This window comes from Nerophis ophidion, linkage group LG05 (assembly GCF_033978795.1).
Source record: "Nerophis ophidion isolate RoL-2023_Sa linkage group LG05, RoL_Noph_v1.0, whole genome shotgun sequence".
Taxonomy (NCBI): Eukaryota; Metazoa; Chordata; class Actinopteri; order Syngnathiformes; family Syngnathidae; genus Nerophis; species Nerophis ophidion.
In genome coordinates this window covers 45,348,094-45,371,668 of record NC_084615.1, presented here as the reverse complement: position 1 = coordinate 45,371,668, position 23,575 = coordinate 45,348,094, and the positions used below count along the sequence as shown (strand labels likewise).

The 23,575-nt window shown below is 38.1% G+C and overlaps 1 protein-coding gene across 1 annotated transcript in view; it reads left to right on the top strand.

Annotated features, from left to right (window-relative positions):
- Positions 1-23,289, top strand: part of LOC133553179 (E3 ubiquitin-protein ligase pellino homolog 2) — a 56,729-nt gene extending 33,440 nt beyond the window's left edge. Inside the window, exons 8-9 of the mRNA XM_061901092.1 lie at positions 22,866-22,959; positions 23,035-23,289. Of these exons, the coding sequence (XP_061757076.1) occupies positions 22,866-22,932 (67 nt within the window). The 3' untranslated portion in view covers positions 22,933-22,959; positions 23,035-23,289. The remainder of the gene's footprint in view (positions 1-22,865; positions 22,960-23,034) is intronic.
- The last annotated feature ends 286 nt before the right edge of the window (positions 23,290-23,575 follow it).

The window sequence follows — 23,575 nt, the reverse complement described above, 5'->3', positions numbered from 1 at the left end:
AATGTTAATCAGTTTGAACATCAAATATGTTGTCTTTGTAGCTTATTCAACTGAATTTGGGTTGAAAATGATTTGCAAATCATTGTATTCCGTTTATATTTACATCTAACACAATTTCCCAACTCATATGGAAACAGGGTTTGTAAGTATTAATCGGTGAAAGACAAAATTGGACATATTTGTGCATCGCTAAGTAACGTATTTGATTGGCATAACGAGTGCCATGTTTCTCTGATGGTAATGATAATGAGAAAATAATAAGTTCCTTTGCGGTTGAATTCCAGCTACAAAAATATTAGTCCGTCATCTACAATTCATTTCTGCAGTTGGTTTTATGATGTGAAGTTCATATTTTGTCTCATTTTATTAGATATAAATGTCCCCGTTGGTTAGCAATGTTTGCTAGCAATATCAAGATGTGCTATATGCTGTTGATCCTACGAGAGATTTATTCATCTTCCATCCCGTCCATTTTCTACCGCTTATTCCCTTGGGGGTCGCGGGGGGCGCTGCTGCCTATCTCAGCTACAATCGGGCGATTTATTCATCTTGTTTATTCATATTATTAGGGTTATTTGCTTGATGCTAACAATAAGCACTAAATACGCTACAATGTGGTCATCCGTGTCAAATAAAGCACTTGACTTTCCTGCACAACAACTAAGATTTTAGTTTCTGTTATGAAAATCGACAACGAAATTACGCTGGATTGGACCAACATTCACAATATTAATTACTAGGACTTAAAATGACCTTAGTTTATTTGCACAACTCGTAGTTATATTCAGGCATAGTAACCACAAAAGAACAAACTAATGCAATCCCTAGTCCTGTCTTTACATTTAGTTCTGCTATCAAACACTACTAATATAGTGGAGAATTAACTCGATTGCATCACAGAACTTTTCTCAAATAAATCAGATGTTCAAACAAACATTTTCAAAGTGATCGCTGCAGACACAAGCATGGTGAAAGTCATATTCGAATTGATTAACGTGGACTCAAACAAGTTGAAAAACGTATTCGGGTGTTACCATTTCGTTGTCAATTGTACGGAATATGTACTGTACTGTGCAATCTATCAATAATAGTCTCAATCAATCAATCAATATTTTTAAGAGCCATTTCCTTCGACGCACTTTCGTTTTTCCCCTCATTTTATTACCTTTATGAGCCACTTCTTTAGGAAGTCTTTGAAAAGTCTTTCCTATCTCTCTATTTCAACAATTGCAACACCACAGAACAGAACAGCAACACTCAAACTCTACACCCAATCTCACTTGTTTTATCCATCCATCCATTTTCTACCGCTTTTCCCCTATTTTATGGCTACATTCAAACTGCTGACCGTCGTGTGAATTAAACCGCGAAGAAAATAACCGGATGTGACGTCATATGCTACACTCCTATACTCAAGAGGACGCTTCATACTCAAAATCCTAGCCCGGAAGTAGGTGGAAATTGATCCTAATCCGTTAAATGTAAACAAAACCTTTTGAAAAATAATGTTGTTTATATATATAGTTGAACATATATTCAATGTTTCTTGCAGATGTTTTGTGTTGTTTAGCGAGCGAGTTGGCTCACGTCTTGCAATCACACAAATATGCCTATAAAACCACACAGATACACACAGCTTCTACCATGTGATGATTGCTTAACCAACCTGTTGTAACTATTTAAAACACAAAAACGTTACTTTAGTATGTTGAAGTATGTCAGTATGCTTATTCGCAGTCATAAAAAAGTAAAATGTACACCAGCAGGTTAAATGTTAGTCGTTATGAGTGTGTGCAAACTGCATCAACAAGGGGCCTATCATTAAAGATGAAGGCAGGGTTTATAGACCAGTATCTTTTCTACTCTCAGTGGAATAATTTGTGCCTTTTGATTTTGGCTAATTAACGTCAAATCCTCAATGGTAATGTGTGTTTGGCAGAAACAGTAAATAATACTCTATTGATGCACACAACAAACTAATGCTTGGACACTGACTATTAACATTCAATACTTTATTTGCCTTCCTTCTAGACCAGTGGTTCCCAAATGGGGGGTACGCGTACCCCTGGGGGTACTTGAAGGTATGCCAATAGGTATTTGAGATTTTTTTTAAATAGCAACAATTCAAAAATCCTTTATAAATATATTTATTGAATAATTATTTAACAAAATATGAATGTAAGTTCATAAACTGTGAAAAGAAATGCAACAAAGCAATATTCAGTGTTGACAGCTAGATTTTTTGTGGACATGTTCCATAAATATTGATGTTAAAGATTTCTATTTTTGTGAAGAAATGTTTAGAATGAAGTTGATGAATCCAGATGGATCTCTATTACAATCCCCAAAGAGGGCACTTTAAGTTGATGATTACTTTTATGTGTAGAAATCTTTATTTACAATTGAATCACTTGTTTATTTTTCAACAAGTTTTTAGTTAATTGTATACCTTTTTTTCCAAACAGTTCAAGAAAGACCACTACAAATGAGCAATATTTTGCACTGTTATACAATTTAATAAATCACAAACTGATGACAGAGTGCTGTATTTTACTTCTTTATCTCTTTTTTTCAACCAAAAATGCTTTGCTCTGATTAGGAGGTACTTGAATTAAAAAAAAGTTTACACGCGGTACATCACTGAAAAAAGGTAGACATTCCTGTAAGTCAAAGAGCTGTACAAAGTGTTCATTAAGCGACATTAATTACGAATCCAGTTAAAGCTACAATCTTATGAGTTGTTATTTTTTATTATTTTTCATGGCTTGACTTGCACCCACATGTGATCATTCAATGGAGTATAATGCTATCTTATCCTTTTAGGGAGGTGATGTTGTAGCGATCGAGGAGGGATGACTGGGTGACCATCATTTAAAAACAGTAAAAATGTTTTCGATATGTGTGCAGCATGGCATTCAGGTGAGGCTGTGCTGATAATATGCAATGTATTTGGGTATTTACGTTTTTTGACCTTTACTTATTTCACTGTATTGACAGTCCAAAATCATAATTGATAAGTCAAACATGAAGTAACCCAAACAATTCAGGGTATAATCCATCCTCCCATTTTCTACCGCTTGTCCCTCTCAGGGTCACGGGTGTGCTGGAGCCTATTCAAGCTGCATTCGGGCGGAAGGCGCAGTACAACCTGGACAAGTCGCAATCTCATCACAGATAAGATTCACACTCACATTCACACACCAGGGCCAATTTAGTGTGGCCAATCAACCTATCCCCAGGTGCATGTCTTTGGAGGTGGGAGGAAGCCGTAGTACCCAAAGAGAAGCCACACTCACAGAGAGAACATACAAATTCCAACCCCTGTTCCACCGTGCTGGTATAATGCCTCCATGAGAAAAATGGTACTGAAAAATGTGTTGGAAAAAAACAACCCAAATACATAGCAGTTGCATACTGTCAATGTAGCTTTAATTTTGGAGGATTGCATGAAATAATTAGTTCTTTACAAATAAATGTATACATACAATTAAAAGAAATGTATTTTCAAAAATCTTGTATTCACAGGAATAAAATTTAAAACACAATAGAGTAAAGCTGTATAACACCCTTTGCTTTATTTTAATTTACTCTCCCGCCAAAATATATTGTTGCACAATACCATCTTTTTTAACATAGATGTATACATTATTTACTTTATGTAAATATTGTACGAAATTTCTTACAATTTCCACCATGGTTAGAGAAATATATATATATTTTTTTTATGCATTTGTATGTGTTTACATGTGCGATATCATACAGTGCAACTGACTTTTAACTTTTAAAATGTCAAAGCTCTTTTACCCAAATTAAAATTTTAAAAATTGTGGTTTTAGCTAATGTTCCAACTTTTTGTGCATGAAGACAGTAAGTATATAATTAATGATAGTAATGGGAAAATAGAGCGATGCTACCGGCGTTGAAATTCACCCAAATGACCACTACGATGATTAACTCCACTCTAATTGTGCTCCCATACATCCTCTTGTGCATTAAAACAATACAAAAGCTGCTCGGTGGAATATGTTGTTTTTGTATGTGTACCCAGCCTACCGCCCGAATGCAGATCAGATAGGCTCAAGCAGCCCCCGCTACCCCAAAAGGGACAAGCGGTAGGAAATGGATGGATTGATGGATGGATTTGTGTGTGTGTGTGTGTGTGTGTGTGTGTGTGTGTGTGTGTGTGTGTGTGTGTGTGTGTGTGTGTATTTATATATTTTTATGTATGTGCATGTATATGTTGTCTATCTATGTGTGTTTGCCCTGCGATGAGGTGGGGACATGTCCACGGTGTACCCCACCTTCTGCCCGAGTGCATGTGAGATAGCGACCCTGAAAGGGACAAGCGGTAGAAAATGAATGGCTGGATTTATATACGTGTGCGTGTGTATATATATATATATATATATATATATATATATATATATATATATATATTTATATACACACACACACAGTTATGTAGGTATGTGTGTATATATATATATATGTATATATATATAAATATGTATGTATATACTGGGTTTCTACTTAATGTGTATGTGGCACACTGCCACAGAATTTTTATTATCACACCTTGAAAATAAGTTTGTTTTTTTTACTTTAAAACACATAAAGTGATATAGTATATTGTAGCCTCCAGACAAGATCCCTCAAAGTCTGACGCTATTTTTGATTTTAATTACCAATCTTTTGATTACAGATGGCACAATTACAACAGGTTTTACTTCCCATACAAACAATTTGGTCTTGTGAGTCCACGCTTCTCTTAACACAAAACAAGACTTCTTCATTTTCCGCCTATCACCTTCCAGGCACGGATGGTGTGTTTGCAAACATGGGAAAAATTTACATAAAATCCAAACCACACAGACATAAAACATTATATATAACATTGCAATTATTTTGCTTTGGTTTGGCCCAGTTCAGCATTGATGAAACAAGCCTTCCTGTCCAGAGTCCTCATTGAATTTTGTAAATTTTCCCAGATCTTATAAAAACGAACTATAAAATAAAGAAGTCGCCGTGGTCGTATGTTTGAAGCGTCCCCTACTGTGTTCAACCAATCAGCGTTTGACTGCACAGCCCGCCCCCAGGTAGTTTTTGGTGGAAACACAGGGGGAACATTAGGTTAAATGAGGAGGTTCCTGTGGTGTAATAAGGCCTTTTTTTTGGAGCGTTGTCAGCATGTCTGCGATTTGGACGTGATTTTTTTATATTTTGCAGACATACCCATGTTCAGCCATGAACAAAATGTGCAAATATTAAGAGGACAGTGGCAGCTTTTAAGAAGAGAAGGTCCAATTAGAACGACAGAAGTAGACAAGGACATCGAGGGACAGAAGTAGAGTCTCTAAACACGAGTACATTTTATCACACCAAAGGAAGATGCTAGATTTGTTGCTAGTTCCTTTTGTATAAAAAAAAAAAGTCTGTGAGCACTTGAAAAAAATCTCAACAAAGTACGGTGTACAAAAACAATTGAAAATATGGAAAAAACGATACCAAAAAATATGTTAATACTAATTAATAATAACATTTTTGTTTTAAATGTATGTACACATTTGTGAGCCTTTTAGAAATAAACTCATCATCATGTTAATTTTGCATATTTTTCTTCTTTTGCATGTTTTCCATTACTGGTAATTCTTTCCACTTGTCAACTTCTTAATTTTTTTGTTACCATGACCAATGACAGGCCTGGGGAGGCATCGCTATTAATCCCTGTAAATGACAGCTAATGAAGTTGCTATTTCCTCTCGGAAACCGTTTGAGGAGGTTGGGGGACGGAGGTGGGGGGTCGCTCTGGGCTGATGCAAGCGTTTCTCGCCATTCATCCACGCTTTGAAAAACTCCTAGTTTTCCAAACAATTTTTTTTCATTGTCAGAATGAGGAGTGGGGGAGTTCATTATTCTCTTTGGCCGTCGTTTTGAAAACATTTCTCATTACACCTTATCGCCGGGCAAGAGAGCGAGAGAGAGTGTATTCAGGGGTGGGGGGTGGTCTCTGCAAAGCAAATTAAAGCAGGAATATGAGGCGGCAAGCCAACCAAGCAGGGAGACATCAAAGCGCTCCCTTTAAATGGAACGATCTTGTGCAATAGATCCCACTACATAAAGATTAACCTTGCCCTCCCATTAAACACCCATCCAGCCACCCACAACAATATCACACACTGACAGACCTTTGGGTTTGAATTTCATTGGTTAATATCTATGAGGAGGAAATAGTATAACATTGTCATATTTATGTGGCTTCATCCAACGGCATTGCGTTGAACTTCATTTTCTTCAATAAGCAATGTACGCTCTGACAAAAACAAGGCAGTTGATGACAAAGAGTAACCCTAGTGGTGATAAAACCTTGCTAACTTATACAACAAAGTGTTTTTCATGGCACTGCAATCAATTTGTGGCATTGAGTTGGAGTTGGTGGTGGTGGGAGGCAAAGGGGTATTGTCGTCATTGTCTGATTCAAATAACTTAATTAGTGTAGCATGTTTTTAATGTCTAAAGCAATATGGACACACCTGTGAGCAGGGGGCGTTTATGTGAGGATATGTGTTTTCATGTTGGTCTCCAAATTTTTCCAAAATGACCGTAAAACCAGTCGGTATTGCTTTTAAAAAAAAACTTAATCTGGAGGGTTGTGTATGCTTATACTTATTTTCTGCCAGACCAGGGACCTCATGTTTTAGGTGTTGCGTGGATTTCCTACTAAAAATTGGCGTACATTTAAATCCAGAAAACGGTGTACACAGGAAATAAATTCAGATGTTTTTAAAGTGTGCGCACGCACTAATCCAAGCACTTGAAATATCCCAATCAACATGGAATTGGCCGCAGATGTTTGCGTGGTCTGGCCGTGCTACGCCCACTCCTAAATACGCAAATCACATTGATATTAGCCGTGTGCCTGATATCTGCACACTCTCCCCGATCATGTCATGATCATCCTCTTCGGTTTGATTGTCACATGTGTGCAATTTGCAGAGGTTTGTACATTTCTCTCCATCCTCATGCACTGACATTCCGGGAGTTTGCATCTACGGCTGTAGTTGCAGGACAGCAGTTGCAGCACTGCCTCGAAGGCTGGAGTTTCCATTTTACAGCAGACCATTGTCATTTCTGGACCAGCCATGCTCAAGTGGGCTTGGTATTTTCGGATGTTGCAGAAGACTGGCTCTCCAGATGCCTGGTAGTTCAGATGCGTAGCATGCACGAAGAGGCAGTCCTCACATGGTAGAAGTTGGCTAGACTTTTAAGCTCTCTATGCTGCGCGCAGAAAAATTGGTGAAGGGCTATGTTCATGTCGTCTGTATTATGAGCTGTTTACATGTGAATGCTAGCAGCTCTATGCATAGGTCCATGGATAGTTCCCAGGAATGTCCCAAATCATGAAACATTTTTTGAACAATCCCTGATCTCATGATAAGCTTCGAGGCTCTGAGCTTTCCACGCCCTGCGATGGCCCTCACAGTGTATGTTTGCATGCCAATCAGAGCATTAAACTCACCGTCTGCCGGCCCTTGGCGTAGCTCTGTGAGGATAAAGTACCGAACTCGGTTCTTTGTTCCACATTTCTGGAATATTGCGCAGGGGATATCGACAGAGAATGCCAGGCAGAGCACTAGCACATCGGTATCATCATCTGCTGCTACAACAGCACTGTAGCCTTCTTCTGCGGAATGAGCTGCACATAAAATGTTTCTTGTATCTGCCTCTTCTTGATTTTACCGCAGGCACGCAATCTCTGCCCACTGATCCTTGGTGATGTGCGAGAAGTTTTACTCACTGGTGACAAAGAGCTGCTTGTCATTCAGCTTTTACCTCAGTTTAGGTGTTTTCATCTCAGCCACCAGGAGTATTATAAGGCTGGCCTTGTTGGCCGATTGGGTGAGTAACGTTCTCCATTGCTGGATTTGCGATCTGGTGCAATGCTTCGGAACTGTATTCCTGTTGTGCACCCCCTGTTTGCTCTATGCATTCTTGATTGAGTCCTCACGATACACGTTGAAGACCACATCTATTTTCCCCCTCCTTCATGTAGGATTTGAGTCAGGGCTGAGTCTGCAAGTTGAGAGAAAGTCTGGTCATTACCCGTCATCTTCTGGACCAGGCTCATCCTATCAGTGATGGTAGCATATGGCTCGGGGATGGTCTCTGCTGGTAAGACCTGCTTCTCCAGCTCCCTGGCCAGGGCAGCTTTGGTTCTTACTGGTCTTTTGACCTTTGATGTACTTGCTGTCTTGGTCACTGAACTCTTGAGCTCAGTGCTTTACGCTTAGCTTTTTCACCAGTAGCACCGGTGCTACTAAATTAAAAGAATTAGTAGCACCTAATTTTTTTGTAATAATATGAAATGTCCTAAATATCACAATTCTATTGTTAACACTTAAACAAGGTACACATGTGCACTCATGCATATAAACACAATGCCATCATTAGGCCTACTGTAACACTCAATTAAACACAGAACATTCCTAAACTGTGCAAGCACTGTCAGTAACACGAGTGTAGGCCTGGGAAATATGGACCAAACCTCATATACCGATATAGTTTGGCCAATAAACTAACCCATAAATGGGAATTATCTGTTGACGTAACTAAATATCTCAACCATGCTTGATTTATAATTTCCGGGACTGATGTGGATCCCAAATACACAAAAACTGGAACCAACACTTGAGAAAAGTAGGTTTTGTATAATAGAATCCTAACTTAAAATATGATTTGACATAAGAAAATAGAAAAAGCCTTGGAAATAATATAAGAAAAGTCAAATATAATCGCTAATCTTCTTTAAAAAAAACATTTAGCTATACTCCTGCGATGAGGTGGCGACTTGTCCAGGGTGTACCCCGCCTTCCGCCCGATTGTAGCTGAGATAGGCGCCAGCGCCCCCCGCGACCCCAAAAAAGGGAATAAGCGGTAGAAAATGAATGAATTTAGCTATACTCAATTCTTCAGGAGAGAGGGATGCACACACAGTGCTGTCAACACGCACGGGGTGATCAGTGACACCTCCCCGTCTATCAATTGTCCTTTTTATAAACCGTCATAATTTGATTTCATTTCAAACATGTTTTACAGATGGGCGAAAATCTTACTCATGTGTTGACCCATGGCGGGCTAACACAAATAAATGAATGAACTGAAATGAAACAGTGCACAATCAAATCCTGTCATTAAAACAAGATTAGTGAACATATCAATGCAATCATGATGTTAGACGATGTGACCATTTCTTTAATACGAGGCAGGGGGAATGTTTCCATAGAGACTCGTAAGTGACCCAAAAAAATAGTTTCGAAACAAATGTTTGTTTGTCATAAGGGTTCTTCCTGGATCATGAAAAATTACTTAATATTTACATCAGCAGTATCAGATGCCACACTATAATTTGGATCCTGGGGCAGGGACTGATGGTTACTTCTTGGTTGGTGGTGCGATAGGGTTCCATGTTGGCCTGGGCGGTACTGTTGATTATTGTTATAAACATTTTTATATTTTTTTGCAGAAGTTTAAAAAAAATGATAAATACATGTTTTCTCCTATTGCTCCAGAACTTACTTTTCCCCCTGAAGTTTCTGTAACTTCCTTCCCGTTATTTCCTTTGGGAGATTCACACACACATCAACAACATGGCTACTCATGCTAACGCGACTGAGTGCTAAACTTTTGTTCAGAAAAAAGAATAGTGTTGTCAGTGGTTTGGATTCTCAACACCTGGAGCCTCATTCATGTACAAACGTTTGTATTAGGAGTTACGTGGATTCTCTCCAAAAAATAGATATACGTTCAAATCCAGAAAATATTGTACGCAAGGGAAAATTCAGAGCACATTTCTTTTTTACATCGCAATCACCTTGGAAATGACTGCAGGTGTTTGCTTGACTTGGCACGTCCGGACCACGCCAAGGCCACGGCTCCTTATAAATACGCAAATCAAATTGAAAGTTGCCATGTGACTGAGCTCTGCACGCTCTGCCCAGTCATAATTTAGTAGGAGGTCCTTCTTTCTTCTGATTCCAGTGAACTACAATGCAATTGTGAGCTTGTCATTGCCATCTCTCCGAGAACTGAACACAAGCCAAAATAAAAATAAAATGGTTGTGTCAGAAAGAAGATGAAGAAGAAGATAGATGTGCGTGGCCAAAACAGACTCAGGGGAATTAGTGCTGCAGGCTGTTTGAAAATATAAGTCGCTGCAATTATACCTGAAGAGCCGGGTGACTCTGATTAACCCCAATATAAATATTATTTGTGTAATTTACAGCAAAATATGATCATAAAATAGCCTGCTCACATGAGCCAGATTAAAGTTTATTGTGAAAATTATGTAATATGTTGTTCAATGCAATCTTTTACATTCAAACATGTAATCAAAGAAGATATCAAAGACTTGCAGTCTTGTTTGATTACTTAATTTATTATTACAACACAGTTTCCATAGTCTGTAGAAATGTGTGTACACCAGCCATTATGTTAGAGTGGGGCATCACATATTTCCACAGTCATTTCACTCTTGATACATGTCAACTTTGCCGTGTAACAGTGCATACACAAGGTTTTTGTGCGTGAGCAAGCTTAATACATGAGGTCCCAGATCGTGAAACAAGTGTTTGAAAATGCAGCAGCACAATGTACTTGATCCAGCGTCTTAAAGGGAAGCATTCAGTCGAGTGGGAGGAATGCAACTATTTCCAAGACAAACAACAACGTACCAGCAAACAAAGAAACACGCACTAACAAGCAGCTTATAGTGGAATCATTCGCTCATGCTACATTGTATTGTATGTCTCCTGTAAAGCTACTAGTTTTTGACCAAATAAAAGTAACAATTGTTTAGAAATATTTCTGTCATTTGTATTTATAGTTTTTTTTAAACCAAACTTTAGGGAAAAAAAATAGGAAATAAATTGTTTATTGAATTTTTAGAGATTTTATTTTTTGCCCATATTGTCCAGGCCTATAGTGTCATGGGAAAGACTACTAATAGTATTCTAGTGATGTAGGGGAAATGGTTTCACTTGAAGAGAAACGTGAAAAAATCACCCTATTTTTAATTGGAAATTAGCAAGCTATTTACTGGTTTGTATAAGAAAGGACATAATGGACATACAGGATTTTTGCATTTGGGGGTTGGGAGCAGCGTGTCGATTCCAGTGGGACTTAAACTCCAAATAATAAATAAAAAATAAAAAAACTCTGCATTTATCTGCAATAATACCCAAATTTGCTACCAATTCATATGTTTCCCAATGCAAATGTTTGTGTTGTTGGGTGATCCCGCTTAGAAACAACAAAACAACATCATGTCGTCTGGCATCTCCTATTTGTGTCCATGCCTTTAAAAAAAATGCTAGCTTGTTGTCTCTCATGCAACTTCTCTTTTAAGTGTGTATGGTTTGTGTGTAAGTGTGTGCGTGCATGCGTGTTGTGTTCAATCCCGGGCCGGCTGTATTAGTGACGTCGGCGTCAGAGCTCACCCTTGCCGCTCTTCCTGATAAGAGCGCACGCCTGCCACTGCCACCCGCCTTCCGCTCCCTGACGCTCACCGCGCTCAATTTCAGATAGTGCTAATGGAATCTGTCCCGCACGATTGTAATGCAAGCGAGACTCATTCTCCACGGAGCTTGGAGCTGTCAGCTTGGCAGGGCCGCACACGCGTAGGTCTGTTTTGGAGTGGGAAGTGGGGGGGTCATAAAAGGAGACGATGATGAAGAGTGTGTGTGTGTGTGTGTGTGTGTGTGTGTGTGTGTGTGTGTGTGTGTGTGTGTGTGTGTGTGTGTGTGTGTGTGTGTGTGTGTGTGTGTGTGTGTGTGTGTGTGTGTGTTATGATAGGCTGTCAGGATGCTGTTGTGTAACTACTGTAAGTGAGCCATGATGGGGTGACATGCCTACCTTGTATACAGAGTTGTGTGAACTGACCTGATTCAGACTCAGCATTATAGGTCTACCTGTACCTGTACAAATCTAATGAGATCCAGTACAAGAGCTGCATTAAAAATTGTACTTCTACAAAGATACTACTTACTTTTGATGGACGCTGAGATTTAGTAACAGTTCACTGTTGACAGTTTTGTTTCAACAATACTTTTGGCTATACATATTTATATATCTATGTATTTATGTACATATAAAGTTTAGACACACCTCGTTTCAATGCGTTTTCTTTATTTTCATGACTACATTGTAGATTGTCACTGAAGGCATTAAAACTATGACACCTGTGAAGTGAAAACCATTTCAGGTGTCTCTTGTGAAGCTCATCGAGAGAATGCCAAGAGTGTGCAAAAAGTAATCAGAGAAAAGTGTGGCTATTTTAAAGAAACTAGAATATAAAACATGTTCTCACTTATTTCACCTTTTTTTGTTAAGTACATAACTTCACACATGTTCGTCCATAGTTTTGATGCCTTCAGTGACAATCTACACTGTAAATAGTCATGAAAATAAAGAAAACCCCTTGAATGAGAAGGTGCGTCCAAACTTTTGGCCTGTACTGTCAAAAATAGCAAGTTAACTCATGTGATTAATCACAAACTATCACATTAATCATGTAGTTTAATTTCATCCCAATTTATTTTGACTGTACATGAAGTTAAAGTACCAATTATTGAAATTTGTCCTCTGCATTTGACCCATCCCCTTGTTCACCACCTGGGAGGTGAGGGGAGCAGTGGGCAGCAGGGTAATAATTTTTGTGATTTAACCCCCAATTCCAAACCGTGATGCTGAGTGCCAAGCAGGTAATGGGTCCCATTTTTAGTCTTTGGTTTGACTCGGCCGGGGTTTGAACTCACAACCTACCGATATAAAGGCAGACACTCTAACCACTATGCCACTGAGTAGGTAGATGCTCCTTTACCTGAACCAAGTGCTTCTCAATGATATCTGTTACGCCCCCGTAGGAAGAAGAAAATATGTTGTGCCCCCTACTCTCCACCACGACTATAAATAGTATAATTTGTCTATAAAATTGTTATAAGTACACCTCTGCACTGCATTGTATCCTTATTAACATTAAAGAAAAAAACAACACGCCAATCCTTCCTCTTCACCCACCATAGTCACAGTGAAGTCAAGCCCTTCATATGCTTCGTTATGTTCTAATACGGCAAAAAACATGTTCCTCAGTTCACACGCACACCCTATGACATCGCCCAGGGGCGCCAGACCCACTATTTGAGAAGAACTGCCTCAAACGCAGAAAAGTTGGAACGGGTTGTTATTCAGTCAGTGATCAGGTCAAGTGCTAAGATAAGTGAAGAAATCAGATTAATGTGCTTGCTGGCAAATTTGACTTAAAAAGACACCAAGATGGGACAGTTTATAGAACTGCTCCCATATTTTGAGAAAATGAATGTGCTGCATTTAAATAAAACACATTCCTGTATGACATTCTGACAATACATGCAATTGGTGTCCAAATATTTGGTTAATTATATCAATTTGAAATATGCGAGCAAGTAATAATCATGATTAAAACAATTGTGATTAATCTAAATAATCATTTGACAGTACACACTCACACACACACACACACACACACACACACACACATATATACATATATACATATATATATATATATATGTATATATATATATATATATATATATATATATATACAGTGGGGCAAAAAAGTATTTAGTCAACCACCGATTGTGCAAGTTCTCCCACTTAAAATGATGACAGAGGTCTGTAATTTTCATCATAGGTACACTGAAACTGTGAGAGACAGAATGTGGGGAAAAAAAATCCAGGAATTCACATTGTAGGAATTTTAAAGAATTTATTTATAAATTATGGTGGAAAATAAGTATTTGGTCAACCATTCAAAGCTCTCATTGATGGAAGGAGGTTTTGGCTCAAAATCTTACGATACATGGCTCCATTCATTCTTTCCTTAACACGGATATTTCGTCCTGTCCCCTTAGCAGAAAAACAGCCCCAAAGCATGATGTTTCCACCCCCATGCTTCCCAGTAGGTTTGGTGTTCTTGGGATGCAACTCAGTATTCTTCTTCCTCCAAACACGACGAGTTGAGTTTATACCAAAATGGATACATGGATGATACAGCAGAGGATTGGGAGAATGTGGTCAGATGATACCCCAAAAAACTTTTTGGTATAAACTCAACTTGTCGTGTTTGGAGGAAGAAGAATACTGTATGTATGCACATATATATATATATATTGAAATATATATATATATAATATATATTTACATACACACACATATATGTATAAAAATATCACATTAATCACACTATAGATCTGTAAATAGCCGTGATTAATCACGGGTTTTTATTTGTTGCATAAATAAAATTTGCCTGCATAAATACACCAATATTTTGATATAAATGCAAGTTTGTAGAAATAATGTCATACGGGAATGTTATTTGAAATGTTTTACTGAACTGCAAATAATTGGTTTGCTCAAAACTTGATGACAGTAAGTATAGTAAGAATTAAGTGCGCATTTTGAAATTATTTGCAATAATGTTGCAACCAAGGTACAGTTACTAATTGATAATGCAGTAAACACACGTATGAACAACTTAAAAGGGAACTGAACTTTGTAATTCTGCCTATCGTTCACAATCATTCTGAGGGACAAGAAAACACATGTCTTTTTTTTAGATTGGATTTCAAAGATGATTAAGAAAAAATGTTTGGAAGATGCGATTAATGGGAGTCACCGTTATAGCCTTCAAAGCCCTCTAAAACAACTTTAAAACCCTCCAATGTTTTGTGTACACACTGCAAGTCCATATATAATATAGTAACACACGTTAATAACAGTATGTAACATGTACAATATTTACCATATTTTGGTCGTTTTAATCATTACCAGAACTAATTCCTCAGCGCGTTGATTTACGTTTCCATAGCAGCCACTTCCGACTTCTGGCAACAATTTTGAGTTTCTACTTCCGGATACTAAAACGTGTGTGTCTTCTAATCATGGCAGACTTGATTACAGTCAACAAAGACAACTATTTTTGGACAAATGAGGATTCACAACCTTATCTTTTTGAAGCTAAATGAGTGGAGGATGAACCACTGCTTCTAGAGTTCCTCACAATAACACTGTTGCTGAATGAAGTATTAGTGACGGTTTTTGATTGCACAAAGTGATTTAGAGGTAGAATGTATTGCTTCCATTAGCTACCTAGAACAAGACCATTTCCCATGTTAGAATGCAAACATTTTTAAAAACTTGTGTCTTCTTGTGTTTCATAAAGATTGTGAACGATAGGCAAAATAAAAATGAAAAAGACCAGTTCCCCTTTAACATAGTTCACTTTTTAAATCTGCATGTACTCATCCTAATTTTAACCAGTTGTTTAAACCAACAGGCTTGTTTACCTTATCAGATGACAATGCTGATTTTTTTTCTTTTTTGTACAATGCATTTACAGTCCGTTGTGATCACTTACACATGTCCAGTGTTCTTCAGGAAGCAAAATAAAATCAAATTTCGCCCATAATGGCAACTGGATGCTCTTGTTTGTTTAGTACAGTTGGTTTATCTTTGCTGTAATTGTCCCTCTCAGAGGTATTGTGCGACGGATCAGGTGTGGTGATATGAAGGACATCTTTTTACAGGACTTTGTGACGGTCTTTACAGATGTTTAGTGGTTTATAACCACTGGCTGTCCGTTTAGTAAAGGCATATGTTTAACTTAACTGTGATATTTTTGTTGACAAAATTGATGCAGGTAAACCGCCTGCGTAGCATTCTCCTTTGCTTGTTGTTGACGTAGCATTCACAGCGCTATCCTCAAGTACGTGTTTTGCTTTAAGATGTGTGCCGATGATAACGTTTGTCACTGCAATACCAACGGGTTACCTAAGTCTTATCTAAAGTTCTGTTTTGAAGTAAAGGTCAAATTTTTTTCAGCCAATGTGAGTCAAATTTCACACACATGAGCTTGTCTGTCCCCTAAAGGTGTGTGCCAAAATTTGCAGTGATTCGAGTAAACACCCTAAAGAAGGCCCCCCAGACTCGTTTTCATTGAGGGCCACATCGCAGTTATGGTTGCTCTCAGAGGGCCGCTTTTAACAATGAGTAATATATGAATATACATGTGTGTGTGTGTGTGTGTGTGTGTGTGTGTGTGTGTATATATATATATATATATATATATATATATATATATATATATCCATCCATTTTCTACCGCTTATTCCCTTTTGGGGTCACGGGGGGCGCTGGCCCCTATCTCAGCTACAATCGGGCGGAAGGCGGGGTACACCCTGGACAAGTCGCCCACTCATCGCATATATATAATGTATAAATATAAAACATTAACAATATATTTTTTTACATAAGCTGCATTTTAATTTTACTTTGAAAAAAACTGGCCGGTCAGTCACCAGAATTTTACAATAAAAGCAGTGGGTTTTTTACTGCATATAAAACAATTTGATAAATGGAATGGAATGGAAAAACCATAACACTGTTTTTAGTCGTAAAATTCATGTAACAGAGCTGTCAGTTTGTTTGTTTTTTACCGTAAAATCTTGTTTTTAGGGTCCGCCCTGCCTATGGCAAAGGACTCCACAGGAGTCCTTTGCCATAGGCAAGGACCCTATTGTTCCTGCTGCGTTTTATTCTTTCTTTCTTTCTTTCTTCCGCACCGTCGCGCCCCAATTTCACCCTCTTAACATATTTCAAAACTCACCAAATTTGACACACACGTCGGTCTTTCATGCCTTCCCAACATATTAGGCAGCCAAATCATAAAAATCAAAATTACGCAATAGCGCCCCCTAGGAAAGAAAAAAAAAGAGACTGCTTGTAACTTCCGTTAGGAATGTCGTAGAGACATGAAACAAAAACCTCTATGTAGGTCTGACTTCGACCTAAATTTCATAATTGTATCTTCTGGGGCAAAAATTTACGGACATTTGGCAAAAACCCATTCAAAGCAAAATTTTCACAAAAAATGCAATTTTTGCCTCTTTGAGCTGTAATTTGAGCCCCTTAAAATGCTTCAAAACTCACCAAACTTGGCACACACATCAGGAATGGCAGAAATTGGGATCTAATGAAAAATTTTTTTTTAAAAACTCAAAATTGCGCTCTAGCGCAATTTTTGAGTAAAACACAGAAAAAACTGCTTCTAGGAAGAAAACACAGACAAAACTGCTTGTAACTTCCGGTAGGAATGTCGGAAAGACATGAAACAAAAACTTCTATGTAGGTCTTACTTAGACCTACATTTTAGTAATTGACAGCTAGCAGAAATAATCAACAGGAAGTTGGCAATTACCCCTTCAAAATAAAAGTTTTCGTGAAAACCCGTCACCTTTTTCAAATCGAAACTCCTCCCAGTGCGTTTGTCGTTTCGGCTTCAAACTCGTACAGGAGAGAGATTAAACCCTTTTAAAAAAAGTGGTTGGACAAAATTGTGATAAGTTCTCCGGTTTTGATTTTACGCGCGTTCAAAGAACCCCTGCGCAAATTTTCCTAAAAAATGTCATTTTTGCCTCTTTGAGCTGTAATTTGACCCCCTTAAAATGCTTCAAAACTCACCAAACTTGGCACACACATCAGGACTGGCAACAATTGCGAGCTGATGAAAAAACCAAACTCCAAAACTCAAAATTGTGCTCTAGCGCTCCCTAGGAATACAACGCAGACAAACTGCTCCTAGGAAGAAAACAAAGACAAACTGCTTGTAACTCCCGGTAGGAATGTCAGAGAGACATGAAACAAAAACCACTATGTAGGTCTGACTTAGACCTACATTTGAATAATTAACATACTTTGGCAAAAATCAACAGGAAGCTAGATATTTTCACTTCAATACAACAACTGCATTACTTTCACAATGCATTAAATAGTGGGACGAAGGCGTCTTAAGCCCTGGGGCTCGGGGGCAGCAACCCAAGGCGCGCTCGCACCTTCGCACCCTAATTTGACCCCCTTAACATGCTTCAAAACTCACCAAATTTGACACTCACATCGGTATGGAGCGGCAGACCAACTTATTAAGCAACCAAACCCCAAAAATGAAAATTGCGCGCTAGCGCCCCCTAGTAAGAGACAAAACACAGACTGCTTGTAACTTCCGTTAGGAATGTCGTAGAGACATGAAACAAAAACTTCTGTGTAGGTCTGACTTAGACCTACATTTCCAATAAAAAACGTCTATACCCAAAATCAACAGAAATTTTGCAAAAACTCATTCAAAGCAACATTTACGCAAAAAATGCTATTTTTGCCTCTTTGAGCTGTAATTTGACCCCCTTAAAATGCTTCAAAACTCACCAAACTTGGCACACACATCAGGACTGGCAGAAATTGCGATCTAGTGAAAAAAACAAATCTTAAAACTCAAAATTGCGCTCTATTGCAATTTTTGAAAAAAACACAGAAAAAACTGCTCCTAGGAAGAGGAAACGGATAAAACTGCTTGTAACTTCTGGTAGGAATGTCGGACAGACATGAAACAAAAACCTCTATGTAGGTCTCACTTAGACCTACATTTTGATAGGTGGCATCTTTCAGTTAAAATCAACAGGAAGTTGGCAATTACCCCCTCAAAATAAAAGTTTTGTAAAAAGCCGTCACCTTTTTCCAGACAGAACTGCTTGTAACTTCTGTTAGGAATGTCGTAGAGACATGAAACAAATACCTCTATGTTGGTCTGACTAAGATCGGGACTCGGGACACGGCGGCGGCGGCCAACGGCGGACCCGACCAACGCTGCTTGCAGCTTTAATTTAAATTGTTTTTTTCTGTTAGTTTTTTTTTTTTTAATGTTTCAGTGATGAAAAAACCCCCACATAGTTTGCAGTAAAAAACTCATCGGTGAAATGTAACCGTAAAAATCTATTTTCAATTTTATAGTCTACAATTTCATTCATAGTTTGTTTTGAAATCATAAGTTAAGCAGATATTTAAGTAGAGTATTTATCTTTATTTTACCAAAAATATTTTTGGAATACATGATAATATAATATTTAGATTTTGATAATATTGAATTTTAAAATATATTCAATTGCCTGCAGTATATGATTTTTAATGTCAAAAGGGAAAAAACATATATATTTAGTAAGAAAAGATTAAGCATTCTATTAACGCATATTATTTCGAGGCTTTCGCGGGTCACATAAAATAATGTGGCCAGCCAGATTTGGCCCCTGGGCTTTGAGTTTGACACCTGTGCCCTAAAGCTACAGTGAGTGTTTAGTATAGTGTGTTGGGCTATGTGAGAAATGTTATGTCACTCTGATTATTTGGTTCAATAGTGCCACCAGTGGCGGTATTTCTCAGAAAAAAAATAGCACAGTAGGGTGCATGTTTTGACAAAATGTTCCCCCTTTTGTATTCCCGTACAATGTCAACAATTGTAGGATGCCCAGTGTGATACATTGTAGTTGTTTATAGACATGTTTTCCAAGTTCCTTTCTTGATACAGCTCTTGTATTGTATCTCATTGAGATGAAATTGTGTTGTTGTAGCTAATGAAGTGTTCAGGGCAAGTTTAAAAGCAACTCTTTGTATTATTTGTGTGTAAATGAACGGCAGAAGAAATATGTGATTCTCACTTTTCAGTGCTTGTTGTTTGAATGAAGCTGCTTACAAACAGCAGGGGGCAGTGTTTGTTGGGTAAAGCCACTGAGCACCTGAGCACTTCTCTTGGTATTTATCCTCATTGTTGTCCTTTTCATAATGAGCAGTGTATCTTTTGGTCATTTAATTTTTCTTTCATGGATTGGTACTTGAAACACAATGAAAGGCCGGTTTGTTTGGATTTCATTTTGCAATACAAAAAATTAAATTAAAAAAGAAAGTGGTGTTCTTATTAACTAAATTTTTAAAAAACGGTGTAATTTGCATTTTAGATTTAAAACAACAAAAGTGAAAATCACCAGTCAGCAGAAATGAAAAAATTGACCAAAATCTGATTTTTCAAAATATTTTAACACCGGAACAGTAAGATGATTTTTAAAGACAAGGCCGTGGACTGTCCATTAGGGATTTTTTTTTTTTTTTTTGTAGCCTGTATAAAGAAAAACAGTAAATAATGTCAGTGAATTGCAGGAAATTGAGACAATGAACACACACACTCACACAACTCTAGTTCAGTGAAATAACTCTATTGAATTTTTATTTATATTGTAAATATGTATATTTATTGATATTTTTAGAACTTAATTCATTTTTTTATTTACCCAAAATACTAAATAATTTAGTTTTTTTTAGTTAGCGATATATATATATATATATATATATATATATATATATATGTATATATATATATATATAGCAATGGAAGAATGCACACATTTTGGCTTAAAAACTACAATAAAGTTGAAAAGGCTGACCATATTCTGAAAAAGAGGACACATATATGCGTGCCAAGGCGGGCAGCACGCCAAGACCGGGACGAGGTGAACATTTGCCAATGATACTTGAACTTGCTTTACAAATAATATATTTATTTACATAAAGCATTTATTCTCCTCAATTGACAGCAGTGTTGGCGCTAGGATTTTTCTAAATGGGGTCCCATGGACCCCATCAAGTCATAAAAATGGGGTCCCACTTTTTTGTAAGCGTTTTGAAAACAAATGATAAACAAATGCATTGTCCTGTTATATCTTAAATTCTATATTGTGTTTTGGAAAAAGGTTGTCATAAACGTTACTTAATTCATTAAAAGAAAAAATAAAATAAGAACAGAAATTTGTATGCATATGTAAAAGTATTCAGTTATAAACATTCATTCACTTTCTTCTTTCCTTCATAGATCTAAACTTTACCGCTGCTGGTAGGTTATTTTTCTATGTTTTTATTTAATAAGTTGTAGGTGTATTTATTTCAGTATAAAAGTGTAAAAAGTGTTTTGCTTCAGTCATGGAATGATGATAATGGTGTGCCAGGGCATACATACATTTTATATTCAACGCTTAAATCTCTGGAGTGTACATCAACTTCAGATCTATTCCTTATTGCAAAATGTTTTAGTTTTTTTTTATGTTGTTTTTTTGTTTGTTTTCTGCCCTTTTTAATCAAACAAAACTATGTTTTTTTTTATGGCAAACACACAAAATATGCAAAATCGTCTCTGCCCCTTCACAATTTGTTTTGTTTTCAACCCCTTCTTAACCCTGGACGTGCATTGAAAATACACGCAACCCTAACAACCCTGCCGGACATCTGAGGCATTTAAGAAACCCCGCCCGGACAGCCCCGCAAAAGAGGACATGTACGGGGAAAAGAGGATGTATGGTCAGTCTAAAGTTTAAGCTACAAACACTGCTCTGCAAGAGATGCTTAGCTCTTGCGCTTTTTAGCAGTTAGCTAGCTAGCGACAAACGTCCACCCGCAATCGCTAGTCTTTTGACTACATTTACATTACTAATCCTCGCCTCCTTGGCGACAAACTATCATTCTTACAAATATCATCCCTGCAGGACAAGGAATAGCTAAACATGCTTCACTACACAATGTAGGAGAATACAATAGCTAACCTCTAACAGTAAGCTGGTGCTCCTGAATGTAAACAAATGCCATGGGTGGGTGTACATAAACAGACATCGACTGTAATGATACCAAGTACAAGAGCTGTACATAGTCGATACTACAATGATTACGTTAAAACTTTTATTATCACAAAATCTTTTGTCTTTTTTATTGTTTATAAACCCATGAAATACATCCCTGGACACAGGGGAACTTTAAGTATGACCAATGTATGACCCTGTAGATACATGGTATTGGGTCAATACCAACATTTTTAGTATCACCCAAAACTTAGGTAAAGTATTGAACAAAAAAAAATCGATAAATAATGGCTATTTATTTATTTATTTTTTATTTAGTTAGTTAGTTTATGTTAATGTAAAACTTTTTGGGGGAGATTTTGGTGTTCTTGTAATATAAAAAAATATATATACTACTGTTTTGTCAATCGAAATGTACGCCTCACACCCCCTGTGTCATCTCTTTCAGCCAAGCAATTGTATTGTTTTTAGAGTTGTAAGCTATGGACAGATAAAAAAAAGAAACATTTCTGATCAAACATTATCTGCGTGCATCACGAGATCAGCGAAAAACTCTGAAAATTAACTGATAAAGTCCGAATAGGGCCCGGGGGGCGATAGATAACAGCCAGATAGAGAGGCAGCGGTGTGACAGACATCATAGTAAGCACCTCAAATTATTTATATTTATTACTTAGGTTAGGGGTAAGGTTAAGGTTGTCATTGGATATTAGTACGACCCTTCCACCCCTTTTAAGGTGACGGGCAACGTGTGCATTCGTATAGTTAGGAGGAGATGCCTCGTTAAGCGGGAAAAATGCATCTGGTTTTTGTCAAGTTTCGCTGAGATCAATGTCGTTTAGATTGTTGTCTCTAATGACCTCATTAACTAATAATGTTTTGGTAGACAATGATCTGATGTCTAAAAAGCCCATATTATAGGTAGTTGGCTGTTTTGAGCAATATTTGTTAATGGTATCCGTAGTACTGATATTAATAACGTTTTGTTTATTGTGTGTAGTGCGCCTTAAACAAATTTGATTACATCGAGGAATTTATATGATGGGGTTCTTGAGATTATTTGCTTGGCGCTGCGATAGATTGAATGTGCCACCTAAGTAGAATGCATGTTCACCTCTGGCACAGTCACTACAGAAAAAACATTATGTGAGTTGTGTATTATTCTATGAGAAATGCTGTGTACAGGAATTTTCCAGCCTCGCGCTGTTTAGTTCTATTTTAACTGACTCCTCACCCGGATTAGCAGACACTGTAATTGCTTGTGTCGGAGCTGGCTCTAGTCTAGTTAGTCAAGCTGGAATCCACCCCAACCAAGTCGGTCCACCGCAGGACTGCCCAGCACGGGAACCACCCACCTCACCTGCAGGGACCCCAACGATGGAGATGGAACATTTAGCAACTGCCCTGGTGGATCCTCCCCAAGGTAAGATAAACATAAAAAATAAAAAAATCGAAGAGATCACAAACACGCTGACACACAAGGTCACTACCCCTGCAGCTGGCTTTCTTGCAGCAGAACAGAATATCCTGCAGCGCACTGAACTGCCACAATAGACGCAGGGACTAGATCCAGCAGGCCCCAGCCAGGATGGGCATCCGGAAGGGGTGGATGGCTGGAGCCCCAATGTTTATTTATATTGCCCTAAATCACAAGTGTCTCAAAGGGCTGCACAAACCACAACGACATCCTCGGTACAGAGCCCACACAAGGGCAAGGAAAAATTCACCCCAGTGGGACGTAGGTGACAGTGACAATGATGACTATGAGAAACCTTGGAGAGGACCGCATATGTGTGCAACCCCCAGGCCAGCGGGATCAGTGATTCAGCCCCGAAACCCACTGTCCACCGAGAACCAGCCTATCACTTCACCCTCTTCCCCAGGGACAACCCCCGACAAGCCCGCACCTAGAGGACGGCTCGACACTGGACGTGAAGGACGGCGCGGCAGAGCACAAGAGAAGGCCGACACCCGACAAGCCAACCAACATGACAACAAATGAGAACAAAAGCCACCCACCGCACCGGACTCAGCAGCCA